Raw genomic sequence first — 18,333 nt, forward strand, 5'->3', positions numbered from 1 at the left:
CACTAAGATGGATTCCCTGTCCGTCCCCCCCCCTGGTTGAGCCTACCCCGCAAGATTCCAAGGTCCGCCCGTATCCTGGCTTCGATGAGCCCTCTCTCCCGTTTACGTCTGGCTCCCTCCGCTATGAGGAGGCCGCGAAAGGTGGCCTTTGCTGCCTCCCACACCGTCGCCATGTCTGTTTCCCCATTATCATTTGTTTCAAAGTATGCCGCCATTTCGACTCTCAGGAAGTCCCTAAAGACTGGGTCTCTGAGAAGCACATCATTGCACCTCCAGTGGGTTGATCGAGGGGAGACGGGGAGAAGCCAGCTCGCCACTAGGAGCTCGTGATCGGACCAGGTTATTGCCTCGACTCGTGGATCCGTGGCCACCCCGCCTCCTTCCTTAGAGGTCAGGAGCAGGTCAATACTGGTGTATGTATAGTGTGGAGGGGAGAAAAATGTATAGCCTCCCGGTTCTGGGTGTGTCGCCCGCCAAACATCTTCCCAATAGTGTTCCCTCAGGAGATTCTGGAATGAGATATTGTCTTTAGATGTCGCCTTGGGTTCAACCCCTCGGGCCGTCCACCAGTCTAGTTTGGGGTCCACTACCAGATTGAAGTCGCCCCCGAGGATCATGGCCCCCTCCGCCCATTCATCGATTACCCCCATAATTTGGGTTAGGAACCTAATCTGCCCAGAGTTGGGTGCATAGAGGGTGGCCAGAGTGATGCGTTCGCCCTCATGAGTGCCCTTGATTGCCAGGAACCGCCCCCCAAAGCCCCCCTTGGTTTCAATATTGGAGAGATGGAACGTTTTATTCAGGAGGATCCCTACCCCCTCCTTCTTTGAGCTTCTGTGTGATGCCCAATAATTGGATCCAATGTCCCTTCCCCTTATGGGTGATTCCTTGCCCTGTCTATAGTGAGTTTCTTGGAGGAAGAGTACCATTAGTTGTTGTTTGCGAAACATGTTACTCGTCAGGGATCTCTTGTTCTGGGAGTTAAGGCCCTTGACATTAAGTGTGCCTATCTTGCCCTCAACCATTGTCGTATGGGGATGCCCCCTCTGTTTGTCCTGTGTCGCAGTGTTGCCCTGTAGTCTGTTTCCGCATTGTGAGCCCTAGTTTGATTCGGCTATTCCCCCCTCCCTTCCCCTGTGTTCCACACCCCCCCTCCCCCAGCCAGTCCTCCCCTCTCACCCCCATTCCCTTTTCCCTTTCATTGTAAGGCGTCCGTCCACGCCCCCCAACTAGTGTCGGGGTTGGTCAGTGAACCACCAAGGACTCTTACCCCAGCCCCGGGTATTTCTTATATTAGGGATCCCCAACTCTTGTTTTTCCGTCTATATCGACCCCAACCATTACCTCGGTGGGGGTAGTCAGCACAGGAGCCAAAGAGCCCCCCCGGCCCCCACACCCACCTCAAGGTTCAAACTCAGCCCCACACCGGGAAAACCACAACCAAACCATTAACATTGCATCAAACTGCTTCCCGCCCTTCAACCTGGCGGGTTAAAACTCGCGCCGACGTGGCGCCCGGCCTTGGCCTCGTGAGGCCAGGCCTCAATTTCCAGCTCTGCCAAAGCTTAGAATACAGGAGCCTCAGTAGGGATCCTCAACCCCCGAGAGAGTGGTATAGTCATGAGTTTGGGTGGTCCTCGGAGGCCGTTGATGGGTGTCTTGTTTTCTGGAATTTGCGAGTACCCTTGATCTTAGACTTGCCGCTGAGCTTTCCCGGACCGACCGGGCCCCTAGGGAGGTCTTGGGTGCCACCCACTCTACCTCCAGAGGGAGCGGGGATGTCGCCAAGTAGGTCGTCTGTAGCCCTCTGGATGTGCTCCTCCGAGATCAGATGGTACTTCTCTCCCTGCCATTCAAACGATAAATAAAAGGGGTGGCCCCAGCGGTATCTGACCCCCTTCCCCTGTAGCCATTTTGTGAGGGTGCCACATTTCTTCCTCAGTAGGGTGAGGGCTGAGAGGTCCTGAAATATGGACACCCTAGAGTCCCCGTATTGGATGTTGCCTAGGTTCTTCGCCTTCTCTAGGATCTTGGCTTTGTCTTTGTAGTGATGCAATCGAGCCAGCACCGAGCGCGGGCCCCTGCCCCCTCCGCCCGCCCGGTGGACCCTATCAAATTTGATCTCGCCTCCAGCACTCTCACCCAGGGCAATCCTTATAATGTCCAGTACTTTGCCCTCCAGACCTTGTGTGGTCTCGCCCTCGGATTCCACCAGCCCAAAAATGCGTAGGTTGTTCCTCCTTTCTCTATTTTCCATGTCGTCCACTTTAAACCCAAGTTCCTCCTCCCGCCGTTGCATATCCTGGAATCTGACCTCCATTTGGGTCTCGAAGTGCCGTGGAGAGCTGATTATTTTCGACCCCCTCCATCCGGTCCTCAAGGGTGGTGACTTTGGTGGTAAGGTCCGCCAATTTGGCCCCCATGTCTGTTCTCATCCCGCGTATCTCCTCTAGGATTATCTGGATATTGTTTTGCATAGCCCCCAGGTCGGGGGGAGGGGTAGAGGTGCCCCCCGCCGCCATCTCGCCCTCAGAAGCCACAAATTGGTATTTGGCGAGGCTCTCCCTCCAGCTTATGGGAAGAGCACTCCGGTGGGCTGTGGTTGGTGTGACCTATCCAACCCACAATTTTGATCGTGGGAGGATGCAGTGTGTAGTTGACAACCCCGGAGGCGGGACGGGCAGGCTCCTGGTGGACGAATGCCCCCCCCGACGATGATCCCGGGCGGTGGGGGCAGCCAAGCCGAAGCTTTCGTGTGTGGAACGTGGCCTAGTCGAGAAAGTGGGGGTCCGGTGTCGGTGGGGTCCTCTGGTGTGCCTCCGGTGCCCTCTCTTCCCACAGTGTGCTCGCGGCGTCGTGTTCTGGTGGGGTGGATGTGAGGGGAATGGTCTGATTGACCTCTCGCCAATAGTCCGTGGTCCCTTGTATTCCTCCGTGTATCGGCCTCTTTGTCGTAGGTCTCACCTCTCAGGGTCCCACCTTGACAGCCACTCTGGGTTCACTTCCCTTTTCTGCGCTCTCTTTATCATCGGGGGAGGGGGGAGAGCCAAAGCTGGGGCGAGAGAGAGGGCGGCAGGGGGGGGGGGCGCGCTCCAGCGTCGGCCCCCCGATCCGTTGGTGTATTAGGGGCTGGGGCCGCTGCAGTCCCACCTCAAGCCCCGCTTGTCCCAGATGGGGAGAGTCAAGATTGAGGGGGGTGGGGAGGCGCTCCCGCGTCGGCCCCCCGGGATTCACTGGTGCAGTAGGGGCTAGGGCCGCCACGGACCCGCTTCGGGCCCCGTTCGTCCCCCGAGGGGGCGGGGGGGCGAGGCTAGAAAAAGAGGGGGGGGCCACGCACCCGCGTCGGCCTCCCGTGTTCGTGGGGTTGTCTGGGGTCGCTGTCCCACGTCGAGCCCCGTGCGTCCTCAGGTAAGGAGGTTGAAGCCGGGGGGGGCGCGCTCCCGTGTCGCCCCTCTGGATCCGTGGGTGCGCCGGGGGCGATCTCACCTCTCGCGCCGGGCCGATGCGCTGCACTGCGGGTCCGGGCTTCAGGTTGTGTCCTCGCTCGGCCGCGGGTCCCGCGTCCAGTCTCCGCCTTGGCCTCCGCACTCTCTGCGTCGCGTCTGGTCCCTCCTTCTCCGGGTCTGGCGTGGCCGGCGTGGCCTACGGCCGAGCTCCACTCCAGGGTGTGGGGGGAGGGGCCGGCGGATCTCTCGGGCGGCGGAACTCTGCGACGCCTTGACGGACGAGGGTCGGAGTTGGACCCAGCTGGGGGCCGAGAGTTCCCACAATCTCGTGGGGGGGTCTCGAGAAGGATGGGGCCCCCACACTTCTTTGCTGCCAACAATTACCCGGGGCTGGGTACGGAGCTCTCAGCTCAGGCGGCCATGTTGCCTGCGCCCCCTGGTGGCCTCTCGTTACTCGCAGTCTTTAGGGATTTTAAGTATCAAAACACTTCTTTCAATGCACCTCTAGCAGTAGGAATATTTTTCGTTGCGTTTGTCAGGATTTTGCATTCTTTGAGATGGGGAAGTTGCCATCACCATGATAATGTCCCACGTAGTCAGTATTTGATCCCAAGGTGAGGACCTGACGAACCATGTCATGTCTCCAAAGGCCTGAACCCACAGCAATCGTAACTGGACGAATGCTGATCTCGGGCTCTGCCACAGCTTCCATCCATAATTGGGTTCTCAAATACTTGGTCAAACCCCCGCCATCTGTCGCAAGCACAATCCCCTTTTTCAGACTCTTGTTGGCCTTGCCTGCTACTTGCTCTTAGCCCTTCTCTTTACTTTCCTCCTTACTGGTAAGAAACACCTGCAACTTCTCTCACCCACTTAATATACTTGCTACACAGCCCTCCATGCTCCTTATCTGTCACTCCCACATTTGCTGTAACTCCTGCCCCATCCTCCAGTATGTTTCACCAGCTCCTCTCCCTTCACCGTCTCCTCTTGTCCACGGTCTCCTCTATTGTTCTACTTATCACCACTTTATTACTCTCTCCTCTCCTGTTTTTCTCCTTCCTCTAGATTTCTCTACTCCTATGTTTCCCCTGCCATCTCCTTGTTCTTCGCCTCCCCTGACTTTTGCTCCTCTTCTTTCATTCTAATTAACACACTCAAACACCCACCCCCCACCATAGCACCTCTTTCCACCACCTTTACCTTCACCCCCACTTCCACTATGCTTGTCATTCTACCGAACTCCTACACCATCTCACTTCTTGGGCCTTGTTTTATAGGTGAGAGGGTTGTCTGGCAATCCCAATAATTGAGTGATGCTTGTCAGCTAGTGTTCTGTATAACTCGAGTGCTGCGATTGTGTGCTTGAAATGCAAAACCCTTACCTGTATTCCCCCGGCTCCTGTGTGCTTCACCCCCCCTGACCTACGGTTTCATAATGGGTCACCATTGTTTCTGCCCGCTTTTGGCCCTACTGCTTTGTCTCTCTTCTTCAGGGTAAGAGCTTGTCGGGCTGTCTTTTCTCCCAGCCAGGCATGCGAACATCTGCAAGGAGACGGCGCCCAGGAGAGCGCATGATGTGCTGATGGTCTCTTTGAAAACCAGGTACCTTCTTTGCATGGTTGAGTTCGCATAGACACACAGTGATAGCCTTGCATACAGGTAGATACTGTGGCCTGCACCCCATACAACTTTTTTTCCTTGATTGGTCCAGTATGCTGTGGCATAGCCGAAGACATGTCCACAAGCTTTTGCTCGAAGTAAACAGATGAACTTTGCCTGTCGTCATTGGAGCCAATCTTTCCCATTGCATTATGGGATGTCTGTACTCGTGGAGGGGGTCTGTTTCTGGTAAGGCTAGCCCTAACTTCACTTGAGGGTCTTGAAAGGCTCATGGCCACTTCATCTCTTTGAAAGGGGTCAAGCTGTGCTGTGAGGACCTTCCTTGTCCTTTGCCCACTTCTCCAGTTGCTGGCTTCATTGTAACCTTTTGGTTCTCGGGAGGAAGCGGAGGCTTTAGCAGAAGTTCTGTCTTTACTGCTCATGGGATTGGGATCTTCCAATTACGCTGCGGCTGGTGAGGTAAAGAGGACCTTGGGAGGAATCCCCCCTTTACTGCTTCTGTGCCCTACACATTGTAGCAGGTGGTGTCACCCATCCCCTGGTGACACACCCGCGTCTTCACCCAGCCTCAGGCATGGGACTTTGTCACAGCACCCAGAACATGGCTGCAGGATTACGGATTCGTCAGGAAGGATCCCATCACACCAGCCTGATCACTCTGTTTGGCTATCGGCTAAGAAAATAATACATGTCCAAACACTCTGCAGCCCCATCAAAGGACTCTTCAGCCCCCTCAAAGGACTCTTCAGAGCTATGGAGCTAAATTCATTCAAGAAAAGATAATTGCATACCAACCAAGGAGAACTGTAATCCAGCACCTGTTTAGTCCTAAAAACCATGTTAAGCACAAGAGACGCCAAGAACCAGCTTTCTGCAACTTCACAGCCAAAGTCTGTAATTTCCACCCAAAGGGAATTTGCCTGATCTGGATCACTTTGCACTCCTGATGTAGGCTTTCAACACACTTTAACCAATCGTGGCATCCCATTTTATCTCCAACTGGACTACACGCTAAAGTGCAACTCTTCTGTTTATTTCTCCAAGGGGTGCAGTTTGTTTAGAACCCAACATGTTTGCAACCTCATGCCCAGTGTCACTCACTTCCTACTGCGGGATTCAAAATGTGCACTCGCCACTAACCATTGGCTAGTGATAATTGACACTTGGCAAGTAAGAAATGGTGTGCTGTTTGCATTTGGAGAACTTGGGTAGTGAATAACCCTTTGTCTGGCAAGTAGCTTCCAATTGGAAATGTGTAATCCTGCCCTACCGGGAGTTTGCTATGCAGTGCCAAATGTAATGTGATTTTTGATTTTCCCAGGCTGTCCAATGCATCTAGTGACTGACTGTGATTTTCTTAAGCATGTGCGATAAATAATCAAAAGCATACCCTTATTGAGAGCTAAATATAGCACGCAACTTCTGTTCTATTTTGTTGCAAGGCGGTTTTACTGCACCAAATCACTATCATAGAGGTCTCGGATCACCTTGCTTGTCTTGTACATCTGCGTGGAGTATCTAGACCTTAATTTGCGTTGGTGAGTGGGCGGTGGGGAGTTTGCTGAGGAGAAGAGAAGAGGACTGGAAAGATGGGCTTGAAGTCTAGAAATGTAATCGATCCTCGAATTGCGAGGGAGAAGCACAAAACGAGATCATTTTTAACTAGCACTCAGGATTTGAAATGACATTTACACAAAGCATAGAGATGAAGTATTTTTACCCTTCTTTGGATTGTCTTCTTACACTGATCTGCATGACGGTGAGTTCCAGGAGACAGACTCCTCAAACCTGCATTATCCATGTATGTTTTTCATAGGTGTTCTGGGGTTTGTCCACAGCCTGACTGTTCATGTGCATGTGTGGCATCTTTCTCTGTGTGGGGAATGGAATGAAGCACATGCTATAGCATCAGCTTGGAATAAAAGAATGTGTGAACCCACCCTGCTCCCAAGGTAGCCTTTTTTGCATACTCGCTTGGCCTTCTTGCTCTCAATTCCTTTTCTTCAATTGAAATCATTGACCACAAGCCTTTTCGGTGAGGTTCTGCACATAGATGGGGGTTTCGTGTTCGCTGAACTTTTTTGGCAGAAACTTGCTCAAGCCTCCCATGTTTTCTCAGTTTAGTGTTCAATTTTGCGGACCCACATTTCATGAATTGGAGTTGAATAATAAGTCACTTACCGACAGTTGTGCTGCTGTAAATTTGCCCAGTTGTGTTTCTTGATGTGGCCCTGTTTACACTGCAAACCCTCCATTTGGGAAGGATGCTACACCTCTGACCGTTTGTAGGATGTTGGCCACCAGTGGGAATGGTGTGGGGAGTTCTGTTAGGTGAAAAGATAGGTGAGGGGTGAAAAGAATTCCAGGAGAATTGTGTACTCTGTGTGATCTTCAAGGAGGGGCACAGGAGTCTTCACCCATAAAATCAGAAAATTACTTTTAAATGGGAAGGGGGTCTGAAGACTCACTCAAGTTTTTCACTGTCTAATGTACTGAAAACTGTTCAATTTTGTATCGCTCTTGATTCATAGCTATATTTTTGCTAGCATCTCGATAGAACTCGGTTTGCAGAGTGCAATCTATGAATCTAGTCACTGACTCTTTGGCAGCCATAGAGTGGGTCTTGAAACATCTGTCAAGTGGGAAGACTTTCCTTCATTGCACAGAGCTTTTTTATTAGTAGCTTAGGGTATTTTAGGTTTTGAATCCAGGTCTTTTTCTTTTTATCTAAATGACAATTTCTGCTTGTGTTTTTCATGGGAAATCTGTAAATCTTATCTTTTTGTAACGAAAGATGACTGACTCTCTGCTCTTTGTTCTCAGGTGGCTTTTTCCAATCATTGGCCACATGGGCATCTGCACATCGTCTGGGGTCATCCGGGACTTTGCAGGGCCATATTATGTCTCGGTAAGTGCTCTCTGTCGGTGGTACCCTGGGCCCTAAGTTATTGTTGTTCATCTTTGCCCAAATTGTACCTGCACTTACCTCGGATGACCTTTAATTTGTCCACCAATTATCAACATTCTGCACGTATTATGTGAATGAAAGGAAGGGTTTTCCTGCAGAAAAGAAATTAACATTTTGAGGCAACATGTGTACACAGTAATCCACCCTGCTCAAAGTTAGAGGTGCTATGGTTTGCTTCGCGGTTGCCTATTCTGTTATTGGGTCTTGTATATTACACCAACTGCCGCTTTCATGGCCTCTTGTCATTTGAAAACACGGAAGGGAATGGGTTCGAAGGTTAGGAAGAGGGCAAGGTAGCTGTTGCTGCTGTGTTAAATGCAGATTTGAAAGGAAAAGGCTGTGTTTGCACGATAGGCTTTTTGATGTTTTTGGGCGTGTGCTGTAGGGCAAGATCCAGTATAGTCGTTGCCAGTGGTGGGTGTGCATGTCAAGCATTGTGTTAGTGCTGAAGGATGTGAGATGAATTGCCCTCCCCAAGGATCTAGAATACATCTTTTCATTCCTTTTCAGGACAATGCGATAGGCCCTGCGTAACCAGGGTAAAATACAGGAGGATAGAGTGATGTGTGGGAGGTGGAAGTATTAGCCCGAAGACCCCTGAATGCGTGCAGCCACTAAAGAATAGCTATGTAGGAGACAAAGATCTGGTTTCAGGACAAATACGATCCAGACAGCATATGCCTAACATACAGGTGGCGAGCGGTAGGGAAGACGAGATGCAACTCAAAAGAATCCCTTAGCTCCGTGAACACCAAACCACATGGAATCCCCTTGAAGGGCAAGATGAGGAAAGCACCTTCGCAAAGGGTAGGTAGGTACTGCTCTAGTCGGGTAATGCAGAGAATGCTGTGGCGAGGTGAGGGAATCTCTGAATGTGCCACAGAGGCCAGGATAGGCAACTGCTAGATGGAGGGTGAGGGGTCCAATAAAGGAGTCGGAAATGGAGATACTATGAAAGGCCGGGGGAAGGTGGAAGGTGGAAGAGGGAGGAAAGCACCACAGCCCGAGATGAACTCTAGGGTCCAACGCACCTTTGAATACATCCCGAAACCTGTAGAGAAAGTTCCTATAACCAGTAGGAGCCCCTGCAAAGCTCCACTGAGAAAGGCTGCATACATACCCCGGGAGCGAAAGTTCCTAAATCCTATGAGAAACCTTGTTAATTAAGTTGAGAAATGCAGAATACCGGAATCTTTACATTTCCTAAAATGTGGGTGGCTTTGAGAAGTCGAGCTGAGACAAACTGAATACAGGATCTCCGAGGTAAATTTCCCAAAATGCATAGTTTTTGTGAAACAAAGCTTGAGAAATGTTAGATAACAGAGCTAGGAGGAAAAGCTCCCTGACTTGTATGGGAATATTAGTGATGCCAAGTTAAGACCTTACAGACAAGAAGTGGAAGAGACCGGTAAAGTAGAGACTTAATAATACAACCACTATAACATCCAGGGCTCAAATCTGAAACTCTAACTCGCCCTGTGGCAGTGCAGAAGAAATAAGCTATTTGTGTTCTAACCATCTTGACACAGACTTGATCTTAAAAGTAAAAGATTCAATTTATGCTTAATGTACTGGTATGGTTTGAGGCCGCTATAGGTGTATGCTATTAATATTTTCAGCGATATGGTAGTGTGTCTTAGCATCAAGTGTGGGTTTGTATGTAGGAGAGTAAGTTGGTTTTGTACAAGCAGGACATGTGCTTTATGGTAGTGGTCCTAGTGTTCAGCATAGGGTGTTTCACTCTTATGGTGGTGAGTTGTGATGTTGTGTTGGTTAGGGAGTCAGGAAGCTTAGTTGGAGGTTGTAGATCTTCAGGTTGCCCTTCAGTTGCCTGGTCCACTGCAAGGGCATTCGGGTGTTGAAGATTCTGCAGGTAGACCTGTTATCATATTTGCTGCACAGTTCATGTTTATATTTGTTTGGCCTGAGCTGATCTTCTGTTTGCTTGTTTGTTCTGCCTTTTGCCTGTGTGTAGGCTCTTTATGAACAGTTATGATGTTCTTGCGTTTAAATTAGCCTGTTTAGGAGCTGTTATTTCCAACAGTCATTTGAGTTCAATTGGGTGTTTCTTTGAGTATTAATGGATAGATCCCTTCAGTTCTCAAAGGTAAGCCTCAATGTGTGCAGTTTATTGAAGAGTTGTATCTTGAGTGCTTTCCTTTAGGGGAGGTGTTCTACATTCCTTTTGGCAGGCGGTAAGAGATCCAGAGTCTGGTGGTCATGATTTTGAACAATGAGCCTCCTTGCCACTTCTGTTGTATCAAGGCATGTCACGGGTGCAGTCTTGCTGGATCTCTGTAGTCTGATCCAGTTGAAGGGTGTGATGTTTCCATTGGATGACTTTCCCCAGCTGGTTAGTGAGATAAGTTGTCGTACATAGCACTCCTCTGCCATTAATTCTGCCCTTGCTGTACGTGGCTCTGCAAGGGAGAGAGGTGGTGGATAGAGGAAATGCACATGGCGAAACCTCTGGTATTGAGTGCAGGTCACAAGTACCGATTATCTGTGTGCCAATGTGGTAACTGTTTTTGTGGGGCGGTATATACCTGTTAACTTTCCTAAAATGTGACTTTCTTTGAGCAGTCCAGCTGAGAAATACTGAGGCAGGTTAGCTGTAAGGGCAGCCAAGTTGCATGCAGTGTTCCTAGGTTGCACACATGGAACGCCTAGACAGTTGGCCAAGACTTTTGCCACAAGTCTAGGGTACCTCTACCTACCTCTGAATACCCCTCGCACTCTGCCACCTCCTCACCGTACAAGTACAATCTAATTTCTAAGGGCCTTCTGACTACCCCTCCCTCTGTTGCATAGCTGGTTTACCACCTTCTCAAAGTGTCATCACATGCTCGTTCCTCCTGCACTTTCCCTTCTGAACCACCAGGCATGTCACAAACCTGGGGTTCTGTCTCTTTCTGTCTAAGCCTTCCCAGGTCATTACCTATTTCCTTCTGATGCAAGGCCCCCTCTGCCTCCTGTCTCTTCACCTCCTTTCCTTCCTTGGGTATTACTACCGTCCCTCCTGATGTCTTTTGCCTCCTGGGTCTTTCCTTCCTCCCCTGATGTCTCAATTCCTCTTCCTCATTTGACTTCACCTCCTCCTCCTACTACTGATGGATCACTGCCTCAAGCTCCTCTCTTCACTCCAAACTCCTTTCCTGTCCTCAAATTCACCTCCTCTCCCCTCCAGTTTTTGGCACTTCAGCCTCCTCTTCACTGCTGCTTCATCTCTAAATTGCTCCTTCTCTGTACCCCTACATCTTCCGGACTCTTGCACCCTTCTGCCAATAGCCATCCATCTTACAGGATATGTCCTTTCCTCCCAGAACCTCCCCTATGTCATGTGTGGGGGCTTTTGCTGTAAAGAATGTGATTGGTTTGTATAAATAACTGTGCGGTATCCAAACTGTGCTATTTTCTCTGCCCCTCTTCGTGGCTTGCCAGACCAAGATTCAATATGGGGTCTGCGCCATCTTGGAACTTGTGTTTTTGCATGCTCTCTGGAGATCCTGCAGATATGCGTACTCTGCCGGCCTCCTCCACACATGAGCCACTGCCATCATTCCTCATCTTCATGGGTGGGGCTCTCAAGGACCAGTAAGATTTGTATATGTATTAACTTGGCAAGCCAAGCTGGTGCAGATGATATAATACATGTCTGCCGTGATGACCCTACAACTGGGTCTGCAGCCTCAGACACTCCAGATGTTTTGATCTTCACCTATCACCAACACAGTAAATGGTAAAATCATGGAAGTCTGAGTACAAAACATCTGGAGAGCTGTAGGTTGCAGACCCCTGCCCTACTGGATGTGAGCTCCTTAAAGGGACAGTGTTTTAGTGGCATTGGTTACTTCCCCCCCCCCCCCACCCCAAGACCCAGTAAGGGAATGTCATCAAACTCCCCAGTGTTATTTGACAATCTATTATGATTTAACTTTCTTGATCACTCTGGATGTTTGAGGGCATGTTCCATGGCATTAGTGTAAGTTTCTGTCTGTGCTTCAGACTCTTAAACATAGGCTTTCCAAGAAAAACGGGGGGTGATACGACTTCCTTAAACCCTGCATTGCTCAAACTTCTTTTTTTTAAAGACTTGGCTAGTGTATGTTGGCGTGGCATTTAAGACTATTTGATTTTAAATTGTAGTGCAACGTTTATTAACAGAATCTTAGGGTATAACTACAGTTGAGTCCGTGTACAGTTGAAGACTACGGAAGATCTGCGCTTTTAGGATGGACAGCCTGTCTAAACTGAAAGTGCAGGATTACTTAAATCTCTGGTTTTATCCGACCTTTTGTACAACCTCCAGTTCTTCCCTGTGCATTCAACCCCCACTGGTTGGATGCCGCACAGGGCTACCTTATATTTTAAGGACTGTGCTTCTTCACCACATATGTGAAACTAGATTCTGTCTTGTCCACACACAGCCAGATGTCATTGTACCTTAAGTAGCTGTTGTACACTTTTTTTGTTTAGAAACATAGGACTCGATTTCATCCTCTTTTAAAAGCAGTTGCTTGTCCCTTTGAAAGATGGCTCTGCTGTGGAAGTCCTAGTGCGCTAATGTTTGGGTGTCCGGCAAGTCCTTCTATTCTGAACCCCCCCCCCCACTCACTCCAATAATATGCTCAAGCACAGCCCAGTAGGTGTGCAGATAAGTTACACATAACCTACCTTTTTAAGACATTTGAATATCCTTTTGGACCCACGTATACAGTGGCTTAAGCCAAACATATCAGCTGCTTTGGACACCATTGATCAATATGTTTTCCAGCATCTTAGCAATGCTATGGACTTTATGGACACAGCACTGATTTTTTCCTCAACAGACTACACTTAAAATCTATCCACCTTTGTATCCAATTGTAACAGGCTTTAAAATGTGCAGTTGCCACTTTACAGTGCTGAGTGATAAATACTTTAGGTGCGTATGAAATGGTTTTCTGTGTGCAAATGGAGAATTGACCAGGGGTTATGCTTGTCTAGTATCTTGCAGCATGAACATTTTACCCTTGCCTTGTGTGTGTAAAGTTCAGTGTAAGGCACTTTCGATAAAAGCGCTATATATCAAATAACGTCGTCATTTTATAATCATCTCACGCCATTTGATGATCTTCAACTTCTGCATGGCCCCACTGAGCAAAATTCTGTCAGCTACCAACAATGAAGCTACATTTACATTTTTGTATTTATTAAAAAACATAACATTTTTTGAAAATCATAAGTGCTTTTAACAAAACCATTGTATTTGAGAATGAAACAGTGCCTGGAATAATGGCTTTGCATCATGCTTCGTGTAATTAATACATTCATCTTTTATAACGCGCTTAATACCGTAGACCCATCTCTAAGCTCGGGGATTTCGAACGTGCGTTGCTCTGCATGGTCTTTCTCACAAGACAAACGCATTGCCCCTAAGTTATGCTTCCAGTCCTTGACGAAGGGAAATATGAACGGGCTGAAGACCCGTTGATGAAGGGGATTCTGAGTGGGAACATGAACTGGGGACTGCAGTGACAGACAACCTAATTTGTTGCAGTATGTACAGATAAAAACTGTAAATTATAATAAGTTTCTCATGGAAGTCTGAGGTAGGTGAGGGGTTGTTACATTTGAGGGATAGGAGGTGGAGTTTAAGGGCAGAGTTGCAGGTTGAGACCGGTGTAGTATTTTTTTTTTTTTTTATATCGGGGGAATGCAGTTCCAGTGAAGGACAATAGACCAGAAGCAGCATGTGCGGGTGGGCAGCAGATGGATTAAGTAGCACCTTCAAGTGAAGGGTGTGAGGAGGGGAGTAGTGGGTGATAGCAAGGTATGGAAGTTGTAGCCTGTGTATAGACTTAATGGCTAGAAGAAGAAATTTGAAAAGGCATTTGTGTTGCATGGAGATCCAGCCAACATAGAGTTGGTTAGCAAAGGTCTCAAAGGAATGGAGAAGGCTGGATAAAAGGGAGAGTTCCAAGAAAGACCAAAGAGAGTTTTCCCAATAGTGAGACAGCTGAGAACAAGGATTGGGATGAGTTGAGTGGTAGATATGAAGGTGTTGTATTCTTGTGATAGTGCAACCAGGCTAATCCTCCTTACTATCAGTGGAGGTTGTGGTGGAGATTTTGATTGCTGGCAAAGAGGAACATGGAATTTCAGGGATTGATCATAGCTTGTCAGAGGGAATAGAAATGAGCAGGGGCACATAAAGCTTGCAGTGGCTCTGGTGGTACCCCAGCATGTGTAGCTTGCCTAACAAGCTTTTGTAAATGGGTGCAAACAGTCTGCCTAAATGCAGTCTGCCTAAGCTCTGGAAAAATTACCTGAATGCATTCTATCATTTGCACCTTTACAAGTGAAATCCACTCCTTGCTCCAATCCACTCAGTGGACTGTCCTTACCTTGCAGCAGTAATATCCTACGCACCTGGATTCATTCCACTACATGTATGGGTTATTCACAGCCAAATCTTTCCTTAAACAGCAAGGAGTGGTGAAGTAGGCTGCTTTCATTACATTCTGGGGGACACACTTGGACAACATTGTTAAGATGGGAGTCAGTGATTCCTCCTCCCTATGCGATGTGGTGGTGTCCCTCAGGGTTTCAATCTCGTCACCCGTTCATTTCAATCTGTATATGTAACCGCTGAGAGACCTAGTACTGAGCCATGGCATCCCTGTTGTTCAGTATGCGGAAGATATGCGGAAGATAAACAACCATATCTCCAAGTGTCATCAGAAGGCGATGCCATTAGATTACACCAATATTACACCAATATTTGCTTGATATTGAGACGTGGATGTAGCTGGTATTTCTGAAATGTAACAACTTTAAAACCTAATTAGTTTGCATTCTGTCTCTCCCCGTTTTCAATTGCTATTTCCAGGCATTTTTCAATTGGATTCAAAGACAGCTGTGAGATGTTTAGGTTTTCACCTGCACCACAAGCTTTCCCTAAAAACACATACAAGAAAGCACAAATCGCTGATTACCAACTCTCAGTACTTTGGAAAATAAAACCATTTTAACCATCAAGCGGTTTTCTCACTCTTGTTCAATCCCTGTTTTTTTCTCATGATGGAGGGTAAGCCCTACTTATGGGGGTCCGTGTCTCTGCCTTAAAACACCTAGAAATATTTATTTATTGTGTATTTGTTAGGCGCTTCTACAACAAGTAGATTGTGTTTCAAAGCGCCCACATGGCAACAGGGAGGGAACATGGGATTGAAACAATATATCAGTGGAGGAGAAAGACAAACATACTATGCCTTGTGAGTATTCAGAACGTGCAAGTGCAGAGAGAGTAGAGGCGCGGTGGGAGTGGGGGTGAGTGCTGGAATGTCCGTGCTCGTGGGTGAGCAGCAGATGAAGTGCCAAGTATATTAAGTGCTGGGAGCATAGAGCTAAACTAAGTGGGTAAGTGCAGGCCTATAGTGGGGTAGGCCGGTGGGTGCCGAGGCAAGTGCTGTGTGTAGGCTGAAGCTCAGGCGATTGGTTGTGGGAGGCCAGGGCTCCGAGGACACAAGGGCTCTGGTTACCAATTGTGGCAACTGCAAAGTTAGCAGAGGGAAGGCAGAAGTGAATAGGAAAGTCTTGAGGAGCTTCCGGAATTTGAGGAGGTCCAGCTCAAGACAGAGGAAGGCGGGAGGCTGTTCCACAGAAGGGAGCCTGCTCAAGCAAGAGATCATCCTCCAGCCCTCTGTTTAGCGAAACGCTTCACACACGGAAAGTTGGTACCTGAGGAGCGTAGAGGTCTAGAGGGAGATTATTTAGTGATAGCAAGTTGGCAGATAGCATTGTCCCTGGCCCCAGATAGCCTTGATGCAGTATGATGCAGAGGGATTTGAATTTAATTTGTGCAACCGGGAGCCAGTGCAGAGTTTTTAGGGCAGGAGAAAGTCAGTCCCTGGGTATGAAGCCAAGGATAAGTCTTGCTGCCCTATTCTGGATTAGCAGGAAGGGTCGTAGAGCGGAAGAGGGTAGATTCAAGTGTAGGGTGTTACAGTAGTCCTGCCTAGAGAGAACCAGAGCTCTGGTAACATTGAGCTTCGTGAGAAAAGGGGAATTCCTTTGAGAAGGAGTAGAAAGTTGGATTTCTTGGCAATGTCCGAGATGTGAGGGAAGAAAGGGAGAGCGAAGTCGAAGATGACTACAAAGTTTTTGGGTGAAGCAGAAGGGGGAGAGCCGATGGAGGATGGCACAGTGAGTGGAAGAAGGCGGGAGCAGGGGTCCCACTATGCAGGTTATCAGTCTTGCTGGCGTTGAGGCAGAAATAATTGGAAGTGTCCGAGGACTGGATAGCAGATAGGCAGTCTGGGATGGTGGAAAAAGCAAGAGGGTCAGCAGGAAGTTTGAAGAAGAGTTGAGTGTCGTCTGCCTATCACTGGAAGTTGGGAGAGAAGAAAGAAATGATGCATGCCAGCAGACCAAGGTAAGTGTTAAAGAGCTAGAGGGAGTGGTTGGAGCCCTGGGGAACACCACAGTTGGCGACGGAGGTGGGTGAGGAGAAGGTGCCCAGAATAACCTGTTACGGACGGTCAGTTGGGAAGGTCAGCCAGTCCAGTGCCCACTCCAAGCTACCCATGGCATCATGGAGCCGTTTTATGAGGATATCTTTCCACAGTGCTGATAAACCGATTGTTGAAGCCAGAAAACTTTACTCGGTAACACCAATTTTAAGCTTCATACATTGGCTCCCCCTACAGGCCCGGATTCTTATTTAATTAGGTTGCCTGACTTTTAAAGCTCTTTGTTTAGGTTACCTTGCTTATCATTCAGAATTTTTTGGGTGTTTTGCTCTTGGCTGCGTATAGGTGAGGCCCTCCGTCCAGCCCCTCACACTTTTGGTCTTTTTCGCCCATAAATTTGTTTTAAGCACTCCGGTGCCTCCTTACTGCTCCCTAGCCCCTTTCTCGTTTCTTGCTGCCTTCGTTGCCCCCCACACCCGCTGATTGGCTATCCCACAACCCCACTCGAGCAGGAACTTCGTCCCTCTGCGAGCTGCCTCTGTGCCCCTTTTTGCTCTTGGCTGCGTACAGGTGATGCCCTCTGTCTAGCCCCTCGCATTTTTGGTGTTTTGGCCCATACAATTGTTTAAAGCTCTCTGGCACCTCCTTAGTGCTCCTGAGCCCCTTCCTTGTTTCTCCCCGCCTCCGTCCCGCCCCCCTGATTGGCCTGCTGATCCCCTTAACTCACCCGCCTAAGGCAGCCCCCTGCGGCGAAGGGCCCTGCGGCAAAGGGCAACTCCAGAGGCGCTCCAGATTGTGTATGCAGTTGTCGGCAGGGGAAGCCAGTAGCCAGCCTTCTACCAGCAGCACCTACCAAGGTAGGTGTGGCCTGATTGAGGAGTAAAGCTACCACAGTGCTCCGAAGCCCTGCCACCCTACCTACCCTCTGAACAGGCCTTCATCAACCACTTTGGAAATTGTTCATGTTAAACTGATTTACATCTAGAAAGTGTCCTATGGGATAGTACTGTGAATTATTACCCTGCATCGCTCTCTTGAAGAATTCTTAGTATTGCATTGATTCACACCTAGAAAGTGCCCACTGAGATGTTACTGTGAATTATTAGCCTGCATCACACTCTTAGAAAATTGTTAGTATTACCTTGACCCACCCCAGACTGTGCCTCTGAGATAGTACTGTGAATTTTAAGCCTGCGCCGCACACTCAGAAAATTGTTAAAGGAATAGTGCACTCAAAAATGTCATTGTGCGGAGCGTTCGGGCATGTGGTTTTAAGCAAACTGAACAATCGTAAAAACATTTCCTATGCACCTTACCATAGTTTTCTGCATTTTTACACTTGCGAAATTGGGCAGCTGGGCGCCCCATATTGTGCTAATCCTATCCTTTGCTGCATCGGCCTGAGGTGAACTGCCCTCGCGGCACTAAATTGTATCCCCCGCCCCTGAAACTGACATCACTATTCTCCACATATTTTCGTGACGTTAGTGGGTTGCATAGCCAAACGCGCCCAGTCATCACCTACGTCTTTACGTTAGTTGATGCAGAACCCGGAATATCAACACACACCCGCTCACAGCACAGCGCGTCCCAAATCGGAATAAAAACAATATTTTTAAAGGTAACACTAATACTCTGCAATTTATGTGCTTTTATTTCACAGCAAATGCTCCGAGTACATCAGCCAATTTTCATATTTAAACAAATTTTAATTTCTTTGTTTTCGAACATCTAGTGTTTTTCATGAGGCGCAGTGTTCATTTCTGTAGAATAAACGCATTGGACGCACCAGGAATCCCAAGGCTTCGGTATCAGGTTCTTGCTAGATCACTGTAAACGATGT

At 48.5% G+C, this 18,333-nt stretch overlaps 1 protein-coding gene across 1 annotated transcript in view; it reads left to right on the forward strand.

The window, feature by feature from the left end:
* TMEM222 (transmembrane protein 222) overlaps positions 1-18,333 on the forward strand; it is a 105,922-nt gene that overhangs the window by 37,891 nt on the left and 49,698 nt on the right. Inside the window, exon 2 of the mRNA XM_069622892.1 lies at positions 7,893-7,977. Within this exon, the coding sequence (XP_069478993.1) occupies positions 7,893-7,977 (85 nt within the window). The remainder of the gene's footprint in view (positions 1-7,892; positions 7,978-18,333) is intronic.

This window comes from Ambystoma mexicanum, chromosome 11, assembly GCF_040938575.1.
Source record: "Ambystoma mexicanum isolate Mex_15411 chromosome 11, UKY_AmexF1_1, whole genome shotgun sequence".
NCBI classification, from domain to species: domain Eukaryota; kingdom Metazoa; phylum Chordata; class Amphibia; order Caudata; family Ambystomatidae; genus Ambystoma; species Ambystoma mexicanum.